The sequence below is a fragment of the Rattus norvegicus genome, chromosome 10 (genome assembly GCF_036323735.1).
Source record: "Rattus norvegicus strain BN/NHsdMcwi chromosome 10, GRCr8, whole genome shotgun sequence".
Classification (NCBI taxonomy): domain Eukaryota; kingdom Metazoa; phylum Chordata; class Mammalia; order Rodentia; family Muridae; genus Rattus; species Rattus norvegicus.
This window is the reverse complement of record NC_086028.1, coordinates 87,705,563-87,723,260: the sequence shown is the minus strand read 5'-3', so window position 1 is coordinate 87,723,260 and position 17,698 is coordinate 87,705,563. Positions and strand designations below refer to the sequence as shown.

The 17,698-nt window shown below is 50.6% G+C and overlaps 1 protein-coding gene across 8 annotated transcripts; it reads right to left on the bottom strand.

Moving 5' to 3' along the window:
* Window positions 1-625: 625 nt before the first annotated feature.
* On the bottom strand, window positions 626-17,415 carry Hrob (homologous recombination factor with OB-fold). 8 transcript variants are annotated; one of them, XM_039086108.2, is made up of 11 exons: window positions 16,833-17,076; window positions 15,166-15,216; window positions 10,830-10,981; window positions 9,914-10,727; window positions 7,823-7,906; window positions 6,413-6,553; window positions 5,817-5,925; window positions 5,491-5,576; window positions 5,038-5,163; window positions 3,521-3,635; window positions 626-1,352 (listed from the first exon to the last, which is right to left on the bottom strand). In XM_039086108.2, exons 1-11 carry the CDS (start codon window positions 16,833-16,835, stop codon window positions 1,261-1,263), a joined length of 1,773 nt encoding a protein of 590 aa, XP_038942036.1. In that variant the 5' UTR covers window positions 16,836-17,076; the 3' UTR covers window positions 626-1,260.
* Between the last annotated feature and the right edge of the window lie 283 nt (window positions 17,416-17,698).

Sequence of the window (17,698 nt, the reverse complement as noted above, 5' to 3'; positions counted from 1 at the left end):
AGCAGAGGTTGGGAGCCTGAAAGTACAAGGCCCAAGGCTCAATTCCCAGCACTGCCAGACAAGAACCGAGTGAGAACGGCAGCTTCCCAACAGATTTTCACAGACATCTTACAAGATGGAGAGATGGCTTAGCTGAGTCCCTGCACCCGCACCAGGTGGTTCTCAATCTCCTGAAATTTATGCTCCAGGACTCTGAGAAACGGTCTCTTTCTGAACTTGCTGTGCCTAGGCAAGCTAGCTAGTCAGGGAGCCCCCAGGGCTGTCTCTGACCTGCTGCCTGGGGTTAGGGGTGGACAATGTCACCAGGTCTCATTTTACCAGAGTCATTTCCCAGCCTTGTTTCTGTTTTTGGTTCTTTTCTTGTATTCCTCTGACACACACACACACACACACACACACACACACACACCCCTGCATCATATGAATAAGAGAATGTGCAGCTGGAGAGATGGATGACACAGCTGTTAAGAGCACTTGTTCTTCCAGAGGTCCTGAGTTCAAATCCGTATGGTGGCTCACAGCTATTTGTAACTCTAGTCCCAAGGGATCTAAAGCCCAGAGCTGGTACACAGATATATACACACAGGCAAAAGACTCAAAACAAACAAAAAACCAGAGGCAGAGGGGAGGAGAAAGGGAGGAAAAAGTTTATAAACATGTGCGCTCTCTCTCTCTCTGTCTCTCTCTTTCTCTCGTGAATGCTGCTTGCTCTGCCTCCTGGTCCACCTGCTTGGCTGCCCTGGTCAGGAGGGGATGAGAGGGTAGCAGCGGAAGAGGAGGAGGTGTGGGACGCAGGGTGGCAGGTGAGGAAGGGATGCTTTATTTCAGAACCAAGCACAGTAGCCTGCACCTCACAGTCACCCTTGTGCACCAGTTAGGTCCATTAGGCCTCTGATGTGCTTGTAGCTCCTTTGGGCTCCTCAGCTGTCAAGGTATTGAGGAACAATGGGACAAGGAAATCAGGCCCAACCTCTCTAAAGTTAAGACGGGGTGGGAGGATCCTGCTTTTCTTATTGGCCAGAGGATGATGTGACAGGGACAAGGATGATGGGGAGCGAGGCTTGCTCAGGTTTCCAGGATGCCCATGCCAGAGGAAGTAGTCAAGACACACAGCGCACTGTCTGGCTGTCACCGAGCATTCCAAGGTGGCCATGGGGAGGCGTCAGACCATGGGCTTGAATCGTTCCCAGCTACACTGTCTCTCTCCCTTGGATGTGACCAGATGCACCAAGAGCTTGTGTGGGGGCAGAGGCTGCCAGCTCATGGTGGGTGCCCTGTCTTGAGACAGCTCCAGCCGCTGGGCTCACAGAAGAAGTCCTCGGGGAGCTCACTCAGGAGTCCATCCAGGTCATCTGTGGAGGGAGGTGGACAAGGGTAAATTCAGTGACAACTGCAGGATCCCACAGAATTCAGCTCTGGAGCCTCTGCCCTTTAGGAGGGCCTGGACCTGGTCACACAGCCAGAAGGGTGGCTCCCCTGGGGCAGCCTGCCTAAGCCATGGGTCTGAGACTGACCTGGCCTGCCTTTCCCTGGGCCCTGCAGACACAATGTACAGCCACAGGCAGGAAACACCCCTGGGCCATTCTAGCATGGGTGGGGAGTTCCCTGTGCTTTGGTGGTGTTTCTCCCTTCTCTTCAGAGGCAGTGTTGAGCTGGAAGGGTTCTGGATGCTCCTGACTGCAACTTTCCCACTGAATGGGGACAGGTGTTAGGAGTGACAGTTCACCAACCTGGGCTGACAGTGGGAGAGAGCACCCTAGTCCAGGAGAGTCTGAGTAGACATGCAGAACGAAAGGCACCAAGCAGAGAGTTGCACCTCATACCAGCACTCAGATCTGAGTTCAAGGCCAGCTTAGGGTACAGAGGGAGTTCCAGGACAGCCATGGATACACAGAGAAACCCTGTCTCCAAACAATCAAACAAACAAACACACCACCCCTGACCCCCATACAAAAGCAAAGAAACAGAAACAGAAAAGGAAAGGGAACTGAAAGAAGCCATTCCAAGCTGGCCCGATAGCCAAGTGGGTGACTCTAGGACCTGTCTTGTAGAGGACTGCGTCCCACAAGTCGTCCTCTACCTTCACACATTGTGGCAGGCCTGCCTTTTAACAGATAAAATGAAGAAGAAGAAAGAGAGAGAAAGGGCTTCTGACCAGACCAGAGCTGTCAGACGTGCTTATGGAAAGCTGGCAAAGCAGCTGCCCCTGGTAAGGCCGACTGCTGCATTGTCTGTAAGCAGTGATTATTTACTCTGTGCTCATTCTGCCTTGACAACCCTTCCCAGGGCAGCTCAAGGTGGTTGCTGTGATCAAACTCACTTTACTGGGTGAGCAAACTTTAAAAAGGTGCAGCTACTTGCCCCAGGCGAGCATACTCAGGCTCTGCCTGCTGCCAAGTAGAAAATGCTACTTCTGGGACAGGATGGGGGGCCCTGGAAGGCAGACTGCAAACTACACCCAAGAGCTCAGCTCCAGGTCTGGCAAGAACACTGCGGGGAGGGAAAGGAGTGAGCGCTGTGCTCAGGGCAGGTGGGGCTGTTATTTGCTCACAACAAGGAAAATGTTGCCCAATGGGCTGGGCACAGCCGTGCCTGCCTTTAAGGCCAGCACTTGGTGACTAAGGCAAAGGGTTTGCTGTGACTCTGACACCAGCTTGGGCTGCACAGTGAGTACCAGGCAGGCTAGGACTACGTAGAAGTCTCTATCTCAAAAACCCAGAAGTGCGTTGTGGGAGCTGGGCTGACTAGCCAGCTGGAGAAAACCATTTATGAAGAGGAGGAACAGGGGAAGGCTAGCCCCTCAGGAAAGAGCAGGACTTGTGTTTCTGTCTTCGGTCCTGTAGAGCGTGAATGAGCAGCCAACTCTCGGCACCCGCTCTGGGACCGCCAGCAACTTCCGACAGCTACGGGCTCGGCGGCAGCAGGCTTAGTTATAAAGAGAGAGCAGGATTCCAGACAACACAAGACACCAGCATAGGGGTGCGATGTAGGCTCTACACAAACCAGCAGTGTGTACTGTGAATGCACGGCTGGAGGTCCCTGGCCATAGTCTTCCTGCCTCCAGGCCAAGCAGGATTGAATTTCTGAAGTCAAAAGCTAAGGAAGTGCCTGGTCTCTGATGGCTCCACCTGAGAGTGGCTCTTGGGCCTCGCAGGTTTGTGTCCCAGTCCCCCGGCCACATGGATAGATGGCTCCTTGGAGAGCCTCTGAGTACAGGCAGGGTGGGAAGTCTGTCTCCAGGATCTGCCTCCAGGACTTGAAATGGGGCACAGATTGTGCCATGCACCCAGGGGTCAGTGATGTTCCGTCCTGTAGCTGAAGCTACTGCCAGCAAACGGGGGAGCTACGGACCACACTGATCGATGTATTAGGTCTGCGGCCTTGTTGATGGAGACAGCCTCTGGTTTTGGAAACATGCTGTGCCAGTCTATACAGGTGCAGCAGGAGGCACAAGGTGGAGCTGGGTGGAAGCAGCCTTGCTGTGTGAGGCCAGAGGATGCTGAGGGGCTGTGTGCCTTACCTGCCTCTGGGAGCTCTTCTTCGGGAGACGCCGGTGGGTTCTGTGCTGTTCTGAGGCCCTGTGTGGGTTCTGCAGCCACATCAGGCTGGAGGCTGCCATGGGAGTTTCCCAGATCCTGAGGACAGAGGATCTGGTTACCAATGCCTAACGCCCCTGAAAATCCCTGAGGTGGGGGTGCCTCTACCAAGATGACCTCAAAAGCAGGGATTCTCAGGACAAAGACAAAGGGAATAGGTCAGGGGCCAGGGTCACCCAGGCCCAAGCTGACAGAGCTGAAATGTCAAATACCCAAAACATCAGACAACTAAACTAGACAGACCCCTAGGCTGATCTTTCCAGATTCTATCCCTGTCTAATGTTTTAGGGACTCTGTATAACCATAGAGTGTAAAGAGGCCATTCACCAGTGTATTGAGGAGCTAGCCTAGGATTAAAATAAGCTGTTAGGATGGCAGGAGAGGTGGTTCAGTAGTATTTAAGAGCACAGGCTGTTCTCTGAGGATGCAGGTTCGATTCCCAGCACCCACCTGGTGGTACAGAACCATCTATAACCCCAGGTCCAGGAGACCTGATGCCTTCTTCTTGCCTTCATGGGTACCAAGAACACACATGGGGCATGTGAATACATGCAGGCAAAATACTCGAAACATTCACACATAAAAGAGAATGAATAAACCTTTAAACCAAGAAACCAACAAAATCCTCCATTTCAAAAGAGGAAGGAAGGGGTTGGGGATTTAGCTTAGTGGTAGAGCCCTGGGTTCGGTCCCCAGCTCCGGAAAAAAAAAAAAAAAAAAAAAAGAGGAAGGAAAAACTTAAAGATCAATGGAGGTTATAGAGGTGGGGTGACTGTGAAGGTTACACAGGGTCTACGGAACAGGGGAAGTGACAGGGTTTGCTCAAAGTCATAGTAAAAATTATTAAGATCTTTGACAAGACCCAGGTCTCCTGTCTTCCTCTAGGCCAGGCTCCTACGGGCGGAGTGAGCAGGATCAGGCCTGGGCTCTGCACTTGCCCCTGTGGACCGCCAGGAGCCATCCCCTGCTCAGACAGACACTAAAGCTTGCCTCGGTTCTTAAAGCGTTATGCTCCAGGGCATGCCTGGCAGAGGCAGAGGCCAGGAGGGAGTCTCAGAGCAAGGGCGGGCCAGCTCACCTGAGGCCATTTGTACTCTGCATTGCCACCTGGCACAGACATGACTCTATCATTTTCTGCCACCACCCCCAGGGGGCCCTCAGCCTGGTTCTCAAATGACTCCTAACTTCTCAGATGATCAGGCCTCCCATCAGGCATGCGGGGATCACCAGGACACCAGCTGCTCCTCTAGGTCCTGTTACTCAGCCGTCTGGCAGGCGGCTGCGGCAGGGGCAGCAGAGAGACTCCTGTTCCCAAAGGCATCTCTTTACCTCAAGGAAACTGTCCCCTTCACACCTTTGTCCCCAGGTACAAGTAAAGGAAGGACTGAGGGAAACCAGGCAGGACAGCTGTGCCCATCATCATCTCTCCTGGCCCACTTACCTTGGGCAAAGGCTGAGGTGGCTTGAGGAAGTCCCCATCCCCAGAATCTAGACTGTAAATGTGGACCAGGTTGTTGGGTGTCACATTCAGGTAGTGGTTTCTGAGGGAAGGAGAAAACACTCCAATCTGGAGTTAGGAAGGGGAGTCAGTGACTGGAGGGATCATGGCACCTTTGGTAACCCATCAGGTACCAACTTTCCTTTCATTTCCTGTCCTTGGCACCAAGCTCACCAGTCACTTCCGCCTTAGCCTTGCTGCTGTAACAAGAACCACTTAGGACCCCACATACAGCTCTCCACCCCCATCCACCCAGCAAGAGTACAATGAACAGCTCGCTGGCCAGGGGACCGCTCTCTGCTCCAGCAATCCAGTGCCCAGCTTCTCTTTTCAGTTGGCAGTGGAGGGAGGGCAGCCAGCCAAGCAAGGACAGCGGGGTTGAGGGAGCTTCCTTACCTGCTTCAGCAACAGCACGGAGCCAGGCTTCAGCTCATTCTGGTGTGTCTCCAAAAGCACTCTGTGCACTGTTCCAAGCATCTCTCCTGTAAAAGCCACGAGGGCAAGCCATCTCAGGATCAAGGGCATTGCAAAGGCTCTAAGCCCTTGGCTGGAAAGTGGACTGCTCATCTCTTTTTTTTTTTTTTCGGAGCTGGGGACCGAACCCAGGGCCTTGCGCTTGCTAGGCAAGCGCTCTACCACTGAGCTAAATCCCCAACCCCGCTACTCATCTCTTGACCTCAATAGAGGTCACTCATAAGAAACATCCAGGACCTGCTCCTTACCTGTGGGGTCCTTAAAAACCACACTGGCGTCCATTGTGCTCCGGGTCAGGGACTTGATCATCACTGCCATGTTGGGGACCTTGTTCCTGGGGAGCTGTTTGAGGGCTGCCTGCACAAGGAGAGGCACTCACTGAGCTAGCCATGCCTGAGTGTCACTCCCCAAGGCAACCAGGGGATGGTAAGTCTTCCTTTTGGCAGAAGAAGGCGTCTGGAGGGACACACTCTGCTCCCTGTGGAGGCCAAAGCTGAAAGGTCCTTTTTTCTGTTAGGTTTCTTTCGGTATTGGTTTTTCTGGCTGACATGGCAGAACACAGGTAAGGATTTACTGATACATGTGTCAACAGTATCAATATGTATCTGTACATGTGTGACCACCAGGGAGCTCTCAAGGTGGCAGAGTGCTTACCTCTACCCCTTGGTCTGTACCTGCCAGTGCAGAGGCATGCCTGATACTGTGCTCAATGGGATGGAGGCAGTGACAACACACAACCCAGGGACTCCAGGCTGCCCTCCAGGGACTGGACAGGTAAGAGGTGGCAGACAGTCTCTCCCAGCAATGGAGCAGGCAGCACAGTCTCCCTTCTCAGGACCCTTACCTTGCGTAGCACCATGACAATACTGTAGGTATAGAGAAAGCAGGTGGGGTCTCCCTCATCCAGGCCCAGAGCAGATTTCATGGTGAGCCAGGGCCCTCGCCCAAAGTCTTCTTCCACTGATCCCTGGGAACTGGTAACAATCTGGTACCACAGAGCAGAGGGGAGCCTGCATTAGTGGATCACCTTGGGGAAAGACCCTTAACTGAGGCAAGGTAGACGGGTGGGAGAGAAACAGTGAATTCTCTGGGGGCGGGGTACGGGGGTGGGGGATGAACACCTTTCAATTAGTCATGAACAGAAAGTGGCATTAGAAACCTAGCTACATTCTGTATCTCTCACTAAGCAGCCAGAATAAAGTGTTTCCTTTCTTTTTTTCCAAAAAAGATTTATTTATTTATTTTATTTACGTGAGTACACTGTAGCTATCTTCAGATACACCAGAAGAGGGCATCAGATCCCATCACAGATGGTTGTGAGCCACCATGTGGTTGCTGGGAATTGAACTCGGGGCCTGTGGAAAGGCAGGTGGTGCTCTTAACCACTGAGCCATCTCTCCAGTCTCTCCTTTCTTTTTCTAATCAGGTCCTGATTTTACTTACAATGAAGCAAAAAGCTATCCATCCTCTTATTTTAAAGATGTATTTATTTATTTAACGGGTATGGATGTGGGCCAGTGCAAGCCGGTGCTCAAAGCCAGAAGGGGGTGATGGGTTGCCTGCAGCTGGTGTGACAGGCAGATGTGAGCCACGCGGTGTGGGAGCCCAACAAAGTTCTGCAAAAGCAACGAGTGTGGAAGTCTTAGGGGTGGAAATCCCAGTACATGTTTATATTCATAGGCTCGCAGAGTGCCTAGGCATTTCGAAGGCAGTCATGTTTTATTTGAGGCCCCATTAGCTGCCTTAGTTCAACAACTACTTTGAATCTAGATGACTGCTGCCACGTTTGGACCTAAAGTGCATGGACAGCCCTGGGGCGCTGCAACAAAAAGAAGTAAGGCAAAAACCAAAAGCAGGGGAGGCTCTGAAGATAGAGTAAGCCAATAAGAGCACAGGACGGAGGGAAGCTGGGCCCCACCCCTGAAAGGGAACCTCCCAGAGACAAGATGAGGGCGGATCCTTCCCCCGCTGGGCTCCCAGAGACGTGAGAGTGTTCTTGAGATACCAAATCATAAGACTTACTTATTACTCGTTCCTCCCAAAGGAAAGATGCAGCTAGCTGGGTCCTCAGATGTAAGAGAAGACTTGAGGTACGCTGTCAGGACATGTCTCATTCTCCTGTCTATAAAGGGTTGCCTCCCCCAACTGTCCCTTGGTATAGACCTAGCAGCATCAACTAAGGCAAGCCAGGAGCAGCATGACCCTCGCTCTCAAATGCTGCCCAAGAAGTGAAGATTTACATAGAAGAAGTTACCTCAGTCTGGAATTTAGCCAGAGCACCGTGAGTCGGAGTCTGGGGTGTGGAAACCATGATCTCCTCCAGATTCTCCCCGCTGTGCTAAGAGGGGAGAGAAGGCGAGAGCGAGCTCAGCAGTTGTTATTTACACCCTGTCTGGGTTACATAATGAGTTCAGGAAACTATCAGGGACAATTAGCACATATTACATTGCCTCTATCGCAGTCTCAAGAGCCTCACTGGTAGCTTTAAAAAGACACTTTGGGGGGCTGGAGAGATGGCTCAGTGGTTAAGAGCACTGACTGCTCTTCTCAAGGTCCTGAGTTCAAATCCCAGCAACCACACGGTGGCTCACAACCATCTGTAATGGGATCTGATGCCCTCTATATAATAAATAAATAAATCTTTAAAAAAAAAAAAAAGACACTTTGGGGATCAGTCTGAGAATGTAAGGAAACTGGAGCTGCCCCAGGAGCAAGACCCAGCGCCACCTGAAGGGGGCAGCAACCCAGATAGAAGGGATCGGTGATGAGTTACTGAGCACCTTCCCAGAGGCCCTTCTCAGGAGAGCAGACCACCCTTAGGGTTTTCTTTGAAGGGTCAGGGAAGAGCAAGCAACAGCAGGGGTTGTCAGTCCCTCACCAGGAAGGGAGATCCCTATTGCAATCAGACCAAAACTGGGTTGAGGGACCTTATCATCCCTCCACCACCGTCTACACCAAAACTCCTCAGGGCTGTCTCACTTCCGACCCCAGCGTCCTCATGTCGCCCCTAACACCAGCCACAATGAAGTGTTCTGTGATCTCCTGCTCTTCCCATTGCTGGACCAGCCCCCAAGCAGAGTCTCCATCCTCCCTTTGATCCTCCTGTTCATCTACCCAAGCCACAAGCAAGGGCCAGGTAGAGCCCGTGTGTCTCCGGGGCCAGGTAAAGACCCCTTCCCGCACTGCACCCTCTGCATAACCACTCCTCCCCTGCTTCTTCCACTGCCCTGCAAGCTTGTTCTCTTCCCAAACAAATTGCCCGGTATCTACCTCTTGGCTAATAGGAGTGAGAAAGTATGCCTGTCTAGGACTAGCAAACAACAGACACTCAGCAAACACACAAAGTAGGAGATTGTGTTTCTCAAGCACTGTTTCTCAGGTGGACTGTCAAGTACGCTCTCTGCCCACTTTTTACATTTTTCTTTAAAGGTTTACTTTGGCTAACAGGGTAGCTTGCTGATGGAGGGGCAGTGGTAACCTCGTGAGGGAGTCAGTCACATGGCAGGCTCCGTGGGCAATGAAGGCTAGCTAACAGCTCAGCTCATTGATCCTTTTTCATTCAGTCCAGGAGCTGGCCCAGGGAAAGGTGCCTTCCCACGTCCATTAATCTAATATCGGAAATCCCTGGGGGGTGCCCCACTCTCCACCCCATCAGTGCTGGGGTTGGGTCTCAGAGCTTGGCATCTGCTAGGTAAGTGCTCTACCTCTGAGCCACCTCCTTCCTCCCTTCCCACTTCTGACTTTTATAGCTTTACAAACCTTATGTGTGTGTGTACACACGGGCATGTATGTGCACATGCACACATGTGGGGGCCAGAGGACAACCTTAGATGTACTCCTATGGAGGCCGGAGCCACCATCTACCTTGGATTGTTTACTTTTTGGAATTACGTTATTATTTTACTGTGCAGCTGTTTTGCCTGCGTGTGTGTACGTGCCTGGTGCTCACAGAGGTCAGAAAAGGATGTCGGCTTCCCTGGGAATGGAGTTAAGAGATGGTTGTGAACCATCATGTGGAGGCTAGGAATTGAACCCAGTTCCTCCGTAAGAGGAACAAGTGTTCTTAACTGCTGAGCCATCTCTCTAGCCTCTGCTTTGTTTTTCAGACAGGGTCTCACTGTCTTGGAGCTAATTCCTGGAAGCTGGCTGGTCAGTCGGCAAACCCCAGGAATCTTTCATCTCCTTACCAGTTAGGATTACAAGTATGTGCCTTGGCCATCTCTCCAGGCCTCATAAGTCCTGTCTCCCCACTCTCCTTGCCTGTCTTCTGACAGTGAAGATATTCTAAGACTAGAGCACTGCTTCCTTCCCTGGGTCCCAGAGCCCAGGAAAACCAGTCACTCACTTGATGAGGCAGAAGTCCTGCTGGGCCAGGAAAGCGGCGGGTTTTAGCTCGAATGGAGGGGCGGGAGGGCTGCTGGGGAGTCCGGTTGGTAGCGGTGACAAGCTGTACCAGGTGGTTGGTGACTACTGGTGTCTGAAGAGCTGGCTGAGTAACTGTGGTGGAAGTACTTCTGGGGGTGCTGAAAGGAGATTCAACAGAAGACACTGGGGCTCGGGATGGCGAGGGCCCCCGACAAAATGCTGCAGAGCTGCTGTGGGGACATTGAGGTCCAGAAAAACGGGGTTTGCCACTTGACCAAGCTCTGGGAGACTGAAGTGGCTGACCAGGCACATAGTTCTGTGGGCCGTTTTGGAGGGTCCTTCCAGCTACTGGTGAATACTGAGGTGCAGGAACGGGGGAGCCCCTTTGATGGGAAGTGGAAATATCTGATGTAGCTGGGACAGGAAGGCCTCCTGTGGCTGTAGTCGGTCTTAAGGAAGGCCATGGCTTTCTACAGTGGACGATGGGCCCCTCCTGGAAAGATCCACTCAGATCAGCTACTCGGGCCTTTTTCGCCAATACGGGATCCTCACAGTGCTTGGCAGGCAGGATCTGGGAGGCTCCACGGTTAACTTCTGGCTCCAAGCCAGCTCCCTCGAACTCCATGCTCGCCAGGGCCTTGTCAAACTCATCTTGATCAAGTGTTTCGAAGTCACCAATGCCATGTTGACAGCTCTCAAAGATAAATCCAGAGTGTGCGGCCGAGGACTGACGTCCTGATGACTCCTGGGACACTTTTGTTCCTGTCATTCTTTGCTGACTGCCTGAGCTGCTGCTGGAAATTGACACAGGTCTCAGGAACATGGCTCCTTTGCAGGGTGGCTCCTTGATGGTCTCTGGCATGCGGGAAGTAGGGAAACACAGTCCTAGGACTGACCGGTTGGAGGCAGGGTATGATGGCGACAGTTTTGAGGAGTGTGCCTGCGGAGTCTCCTGTGGTCTGGAAGAGTTGGGTCTCAGGCACACGGCATCCCCGGGCAGTGCACTAACAATGTGGTTCTCTGCATTCTCCAAAGCAGATAAGAAATCCTACAAAGAAACAGAAAACGGGCTTTGCGTCAGGGCTCTGTTTGTTCCTAAGACAGCATCTCACACAGTTCAGACTGGCCTTGCTGAAGTTGCTATGTAGCTGAGGATGACCTTGAACTCCTGACCTATCTGGCTCCTAAGTCCTGGGATTACTAGGCCAGTACTATCTGGGTCTTTGCATTTGGGGATTTAAAACTGCTTCCAAAAAATAAATAAAAACAAAAGCTTCTGCCTTTACTGTTTAAGCATATAGTATGTATGTGTACACATACACATGTAAGAAACCATGGCAAGAGAGGCAATAATGACATTTCTCACCACTTACAATTCCTATGAACCAGTGGGCCACCAGACTTTTGTCAGAAGCATCCCAAAGCTACATTTTCAGGTAGTCACTCGTTCTTCAGTCTCCAGAAGGAGGCTTACTGGGAAAGTCACAGGAAAAGCATTCTGGGGCACCAAGAAGCCAAAGGCACCCCACATGCCTCTCTGAAGGAGACTGGCTGAGTTCAGTCAAGACTGTGGCAGCTATTCTGTTGGCCACGCACCCCGTGCTTAGTACATTCCCTACTTCTAGCCATGCACACGCACAGTCTTCAGGAAGACAGACAGCCCCTGGATCCAGCCAAACAGACACGAGTTAAATATAGCTTCTCAAGCAAGTTAAATTAAGTATGGATTGCATTTGGGAAGCAAGGTGAGATTGACACCTTCAAGCTCAGCAGACCTGTTCTTCGTGTGTTTTGGAGTCAGAACTGCTGATTAAGTGACAAGAAGGTACTACCTACCCCACCCCACCCCCAGCCCCACCCTCACCCCGCGATGGGGATTTAGCTCAGTGGTAGAGCGCTTACCTAGGAAGCGCAAGGCCCTGGGTTCAGTCCCCAGCTCCGAAAAAAAGAAAAAAAAAAAAAAAAAAAGAATCCCACACTCCAGCAACACCAAGGGCTACAACAATAACAATGATCAGAAGGGCAAGTTCCTGATCACCCTGAAGCTTGATGGCCCTGTTCCCTCCAGAGAGCCCACACTTAGCTGTAACATCCTTTGCCTGGGTAGCAAGAAAGAGACCCGTCTGCCATTTTCAAGGAACAAAAGTGTGAAGAGTCAGAATCACGCAGTCGGATCCCATTTTTGCCCGGGGGGGTCTTCTGTCACCTGCTAGGACCCACAAGGGCCACTTTCCTAGTTCCTTCTCAGCTTCTAATGACACATCTCCCAAACTGAACAGTAAGGACAGGTCTTGACAAAGCTGGTAATGCAGACATCCACAATGAAGACCAGTGTGATGATGGTTCGCCCATAATCCCTGCAGTAAAGCCTGGGGTGCAGGAGGACCAGTTCAGGGTCCTCTGCCACACAGCGATTATGGGGTCAGCCCAAGCTAACTGAGAGAGTCTGTCTCATTAAAAACAAAACAGAATCTCCGTTGAGTTTGAGTGCAGCCCAGTCTACAAAGTAGCCCCAGGGCAGCCAGGGCTACACAGAGAAACCCTGTCTTGAAAAACCAGAAAAGGGGTTGGGGATTTAGCTCAGTGGTAGAGCGCTTGCCTAGGAAGCGCAAGGCCCTGGGTTCGGTCCCCAGCTCCGAAAAAAAAAGAACCAAAAAAAAAAAAAAAAAAAAAAAAAAAGAAAAACCAGAAAAAACAAAACAACAAAAACCCAAACGCCCCCAATACACACACACACATAGACACCAGAAAAAGTTGGTAACTGAATAATTTGTGACCACAAAGACGAAAACAACAGACATCTATAACTTCCCTGGTTGTCAGGTGCACTCAGGTATTCTACTAGAAGCCTCAGTGAATTCTTACAATGGCCCTGCACAGGTACAGAATCTGAGACTTGCTGAGGCTGGAGAGATGGCTCAGTGGTTAAGAGCACTGACTACTCTTCCAAAGGATTGAGTTCAGATCCCAGTACTCATGCCCAGTGACCCACAACTGTCTGTTACTTCAGCTCCAGGGGATCCAGTCTGGCTTCCACATGAACATGCATGCTCAGATACATACATAATACATATATAAAAGAAAAAAAAAAAAAAAAGAAAGAACCGAGATTTGGAATGGTGAAAAACTAGAGCTAGGCCCCACTTGAGCCCCATCCCTCCATCATTTGTTTAAGAGAGGAATTGAGGGGCTGGAGAGATGGCTCAGCAGTTAAGAACACTGACTGCCGGGGTTGGGGATTTAGCTCAAGCGGTAGAGCACTTGCCTAGCAAGCGCAAGGCCCTGGGTTCAGTCCCCAGCTCCGGAAAAAAAAAAAAAAGCACTGACTGCTCTTCCAGAGGTCCTGAGTTCAATTCCCAGCACCCACATGGTGGCTAACAGCCATCCATAATAGTGTATCTGAAGTCAGCTACAGTGTACTCATATACATAAAATAAATAATTCTTTAAAAAAACGAATATCACATAAATTAAATTACAAAAAGAAGAGATGAACTAAGAAGCAAAAAGTGGCTTCTGCTGCACTCTAAGTGTGAGCTTTTAATCCCAGCATGCACTCCGGAAGCAGAGGCAGGCAAATCAAGGTCAAAATGTCCAGGACCTAGATGAAACTATATCCATTGGTCTGAATATGAAGACAACTACAGAGACCTGTCTGGTCGTCTCTGACTGTACTTTAAAATACCTCTGTAGCCAGGCCTGTAATCCCAGCACTCTGGAGGTTAGGCAGGATGGTTTCAAATTCAAGAGGTGAGCCTTTACCACACAGGGAGAACCTGTCTAGAGACTAACAGCCACGCAACAAACCCAGTACCACCTCTTCGGGAAGGGCTCAGGATGTGACTGGATGGTTCCATCACTAGCACCCCAAAGTAAGAAAAGACTCTGGTTGAAGATGGCCTAGGATGGCCACAGGACAAAGGGGTTTGCCCTGGTTCCCATGCCAGTAAGTGACTTAGTAAGGAAGTTCCTCTGACAGAGATTCTCACTTAAGTGGTGCGGGGTAAAAGCCTTACATGAGGGTGATTCCAAAATGTTGACTTTGTGTCTCATTTCACTTCTTGTCTCCTGAGAATCGAGAGAGAACACAACAATGCCCTTCATTCTAGAGAAAGTGGGAGGCCAGAGAACAAAGTGACCTGCCTGGTTCACAGGCCTGTTGCTGTCCTCCGGTCTCATGCCATCCAGCTAGCTGTGAGGTCTCCTCCGACTCTGGCTCTCTATAAACTCTCCCCCCTCCTCAGGCGTGCTATTATAAAAGTGAATGAAATCACCCTCCAGACAGCTCCCAGAAAGGCCTTTATAATTAAAGACGTGACAGTTACAATTAGGGAGCTAATTTGGTTTTTGTTTGTTTGTTTTCTCCCTCTCTCTCTCTGTCTCTCTCCCTCCCTCTCTCCCTCCCTCCAGGATCTCATGTTGCCCAGAATAGCTTTGAATTCTCTATGCAGTTGAGGATGACCTTGAACTTATGACGGGTTTGCCTCCACCTAGCAAATGCTGGAATTACAGGTGTACCTCACGTACCTGGTTTTATTGGGAGCTCGGGGATTGAGGTCAGGGCTCAAAGATAATAACAGGAACCTGTACCCACTTACCTACACTCCCAGCCATTTTGTTTTGTTTTGTTTTCTTTGAGACTGGGTCTCTCTACATAGCCCTGGCTGTCCTGGAACTCACAGAGATCCGCCTGCCTCTGGCTCCCGAGTGCTGCCTACATTAAAGGTGTGCACCACCACACTTGGCTTGTTTTATTTTTAAGACAGTTAAATACAGCCAGCAGCGGTGACAATGCATGCCTTTAATCCCAGTACTCTGGGAGGCAGAGACAGGTAAACATCTGTGAGCTCCAGGCCAGGCAAGTCTACAGGGTGAGTTCTAGGACAGCAAGGGCTACACAGAGAAACCCTGTGGTGAAAACAAAGTCAGTTAAATATGCTGCTGTTGTTTAGACAAAGTCTCGCTATGTAGCCCATGCCAGACTTGGGTTCCTAGCTTCCTGCTTCAGCCTCTTAGTACTGGACCGACAATACAAGCAAGTTGCACCAACTAAATAGGACCAGGTTGGTCACTGCCTACGTTTATTTACGTTGTCAGCCTGTGATAGATTCAAAAGAGGATGAAAGACATGTCTATCGAAAGCAGCCTGACGGGACTGCGCCAAACGTTCTGAACTTGGCTGTCTCCATCTTCGGGCATCTTTTGCTACCTCGGGTCACCAACAGTTCCCTACCTCATCTTCAAAGTCCTCTTCCACAGAAAACAACTTCTGAAAACCACACGTCTGAAAAAGAAAACAAAGCACTTGAGACTGGAGGAAAACCACCGCAACAATGTTCTGTCTTCACTACACCTTCCTTCCCCAACTCCCTCCCCCCCGCTCTGAGACTCTCAAGTGTACTGTTTTAATGGTTTGTGTTTGGCTGGTACTGAAGGAGAAAAAAGGAGAAGAAAATCAATTACATATATAATATATATCTGAATTACTCCTAGAAAGGGGGGATGGGAAAAGAGAGGAGACTGCTAAGGGAGAGTTTTTCAGGGTCAGCCCAAGAGTCTCAAATAGCCCAAGATGGCCTCAAACCATTATGTTGATAAAGGTAGTTTTCAACTCTTATATAAAAAAATAATTTGGGGCTGGGGATTTAGCTCAGTGGTAGAGCGCTTACCTAGGAAGCGCAAGGCCCTGGGTTCGGTCCCCAGCTCCGAAAAAAAGAACCAAAAAAAAAAAAAATAAAAAAATAAAAAAATAAAAATAAAAAAATAATTTAGTGGGGGTGGGGAGCACCACTGTGTGGGTGTAGAGGTCAGAAGACAACTTGAGGGAGTTGGTTTCTTCCACCAGGTGGGTCCTGCCCAGCCCCTGACCTTGAACTCTTGATCCTTTCCTTTCCCAAGGCATGGGATCAGTTGCCTGCACCACCTCTGGAAACAGGCCTGAGTATTACATCTCAAAAGTTTGTCCAACACATAAATGTCCAACACGTGGAGCACTTGTTTCTGAGAATCAAGTCAGTGGTTTCTTTTCTTTTCTTTTTTTTTAAGATTTGTTTTTTATATAAAAGTGCACCTGTCTTCAGACACACCAAAAGAGGGCATCAGATCCCATTACAGATGGTTGTGAGCCAACATGTAGTTGCTGGGAATTGAACTCAGGACTTCTGGAAGAACAGTGCTCTTAACCACTGAGCCATCTCTCCAGCCCCAGTGATTTCTTTCTACAGAGGTCCAAAGCCCGAAGGCTAAGTTCCCCAGAAGGTGGACCGCCCCAGTCTATGGTTCTTCTTTATGGACAGCAGGCTCAGATGAGTGTCAAACCCATAGCCAGGGCTTTGGTAGGGGATAGGAGGTGTGGCATGGTGGTAGCTCATACCTTTAATACCAGAACACCTAAGGTGGAACTTTGTGCGTTCGAGGCCAGTCTATTCTATGTAGTGAGTTACAGGATAACCAGAAGCAGAAAGGCTGTTTCAAGGACACCCTTCCCCCAAAAACAGGAGGAGGAGGGAGGGAGAGTGGAATGTCAGTCACTTCAAGGGTCACGATGGTTAGGGGAGATGATTCCAAAAGACAGAGATGTTTGGAGTCACGGAGATTGATGACTATTTTTCTGTCTGTAGTCTGTCTGTAGGGTCTGTCTGTATGTCCAGGGAGGGTCCTTTCATAAGGTCTCCTGCCCTTCCTGAGTAGAACCCAGGTCTGCAGACTACACCTAGTCCCTACCAGACAGATTCCATGCTAACAGAGCCCGCGATCCCAAACTCCAACCCGGAGTCCGGCTTCCCCGCAGCTGGAACTTCCTCCTCCCCGCCCCCGCCCCCGCTCCCCCCCCCGCCGCCACCCCTCCCCGCCGCCACCCCCCCCCCCCCGCCACCCCTGGTGGCGTAGACGCGGCATTACCATGACGACAGTCCGTGGCTCGGCCGGTGGATTGGCCCGGCCGTATCAGACTCGAGGGGTTCACCTCCAACTCGACCCTGATGTAAAGTGGGGAACTGTGCCAGACAGTATCCCCAGAGCAGCGTCAGAGAGAAGCGTCTTTAAGACCGCAGCGGAAGCTGAGAGAGGGTCGCCTAAGAATGTGCGCCCAAAGCGACTTTCGAAGCCGCCGCCATAACAGTAGCTCCGCCCTCTTAAAGGGAAGGCCCCAATTTTATCCCGCTGACACAAAGTTTTTCTCCCGCCGGTCTTCCGCCTCAGCCTTAAAGGGAAAAATCAAAGGGCTCTCGGTCGCCCCCAAGCGGCCTCTCGAGTACAGCCGGCTGCCATGTTCCGGTTGAGAAGGAGGTTGGGGAAGTCTTGGACACCTTATTCTCCCTTCTTTTTTGTTGAGCACACTAGTGACTGGTGATTTGAGAGTGACTTCATCCTCACCAGAACCCAGCCGATCGGGTAGCCCAGGCTGACCTCAAACTCACTTTATAGCCGAAAATAATCTTAACTCCCGATTGTTGTTCTACCTTCCAATCGCTGGAATTATAAGCAACTGGTTTTACGTAGTGCTGGGGATAGAATGCAGGGCCTCACACTTTCTAGGCCAACGCTGATTGATAGAGACAGGAAAAGCTAGAGACCAAGTTCCAGAGCTGAGATCCTGAGAAGTTCATGTGTCATCATCCTGTGGTGAATGAGGAGGCATTTGATGATTTTGAGCCTCGCACGTGCTAAGCAAATGTTCAATACTAAGCTAATAATTCGCCCAGCCCTAAAGAGTTTCTACAGCAGAAAAATCTGGGCCGCCTTTGCATGTTAGAAAAATAGACCCG

What these genes read in the sequence shown, in the direction of transcription:
- Hrob (XM_006247329.5), bottom strand. An exon ending in CCGTGCTGTTGCTGAAGCAG is followed by an intron (nt 5,164 to 5,490) that starts GTAAGGAAGCTC and finishes TCCTAACTCCAG; the next exon opens with ATTGGAGTGTTTTCTCCTTC. An exon ending in AGAAGAGCTCCCAGAGGCAG is followed by an intron (nt 1,353 to 3,520) that starts GTAAGGCACACA and finishes CTCCCTCCACAG; the next exon opens with ATGACCTGGATGGACTCCTG.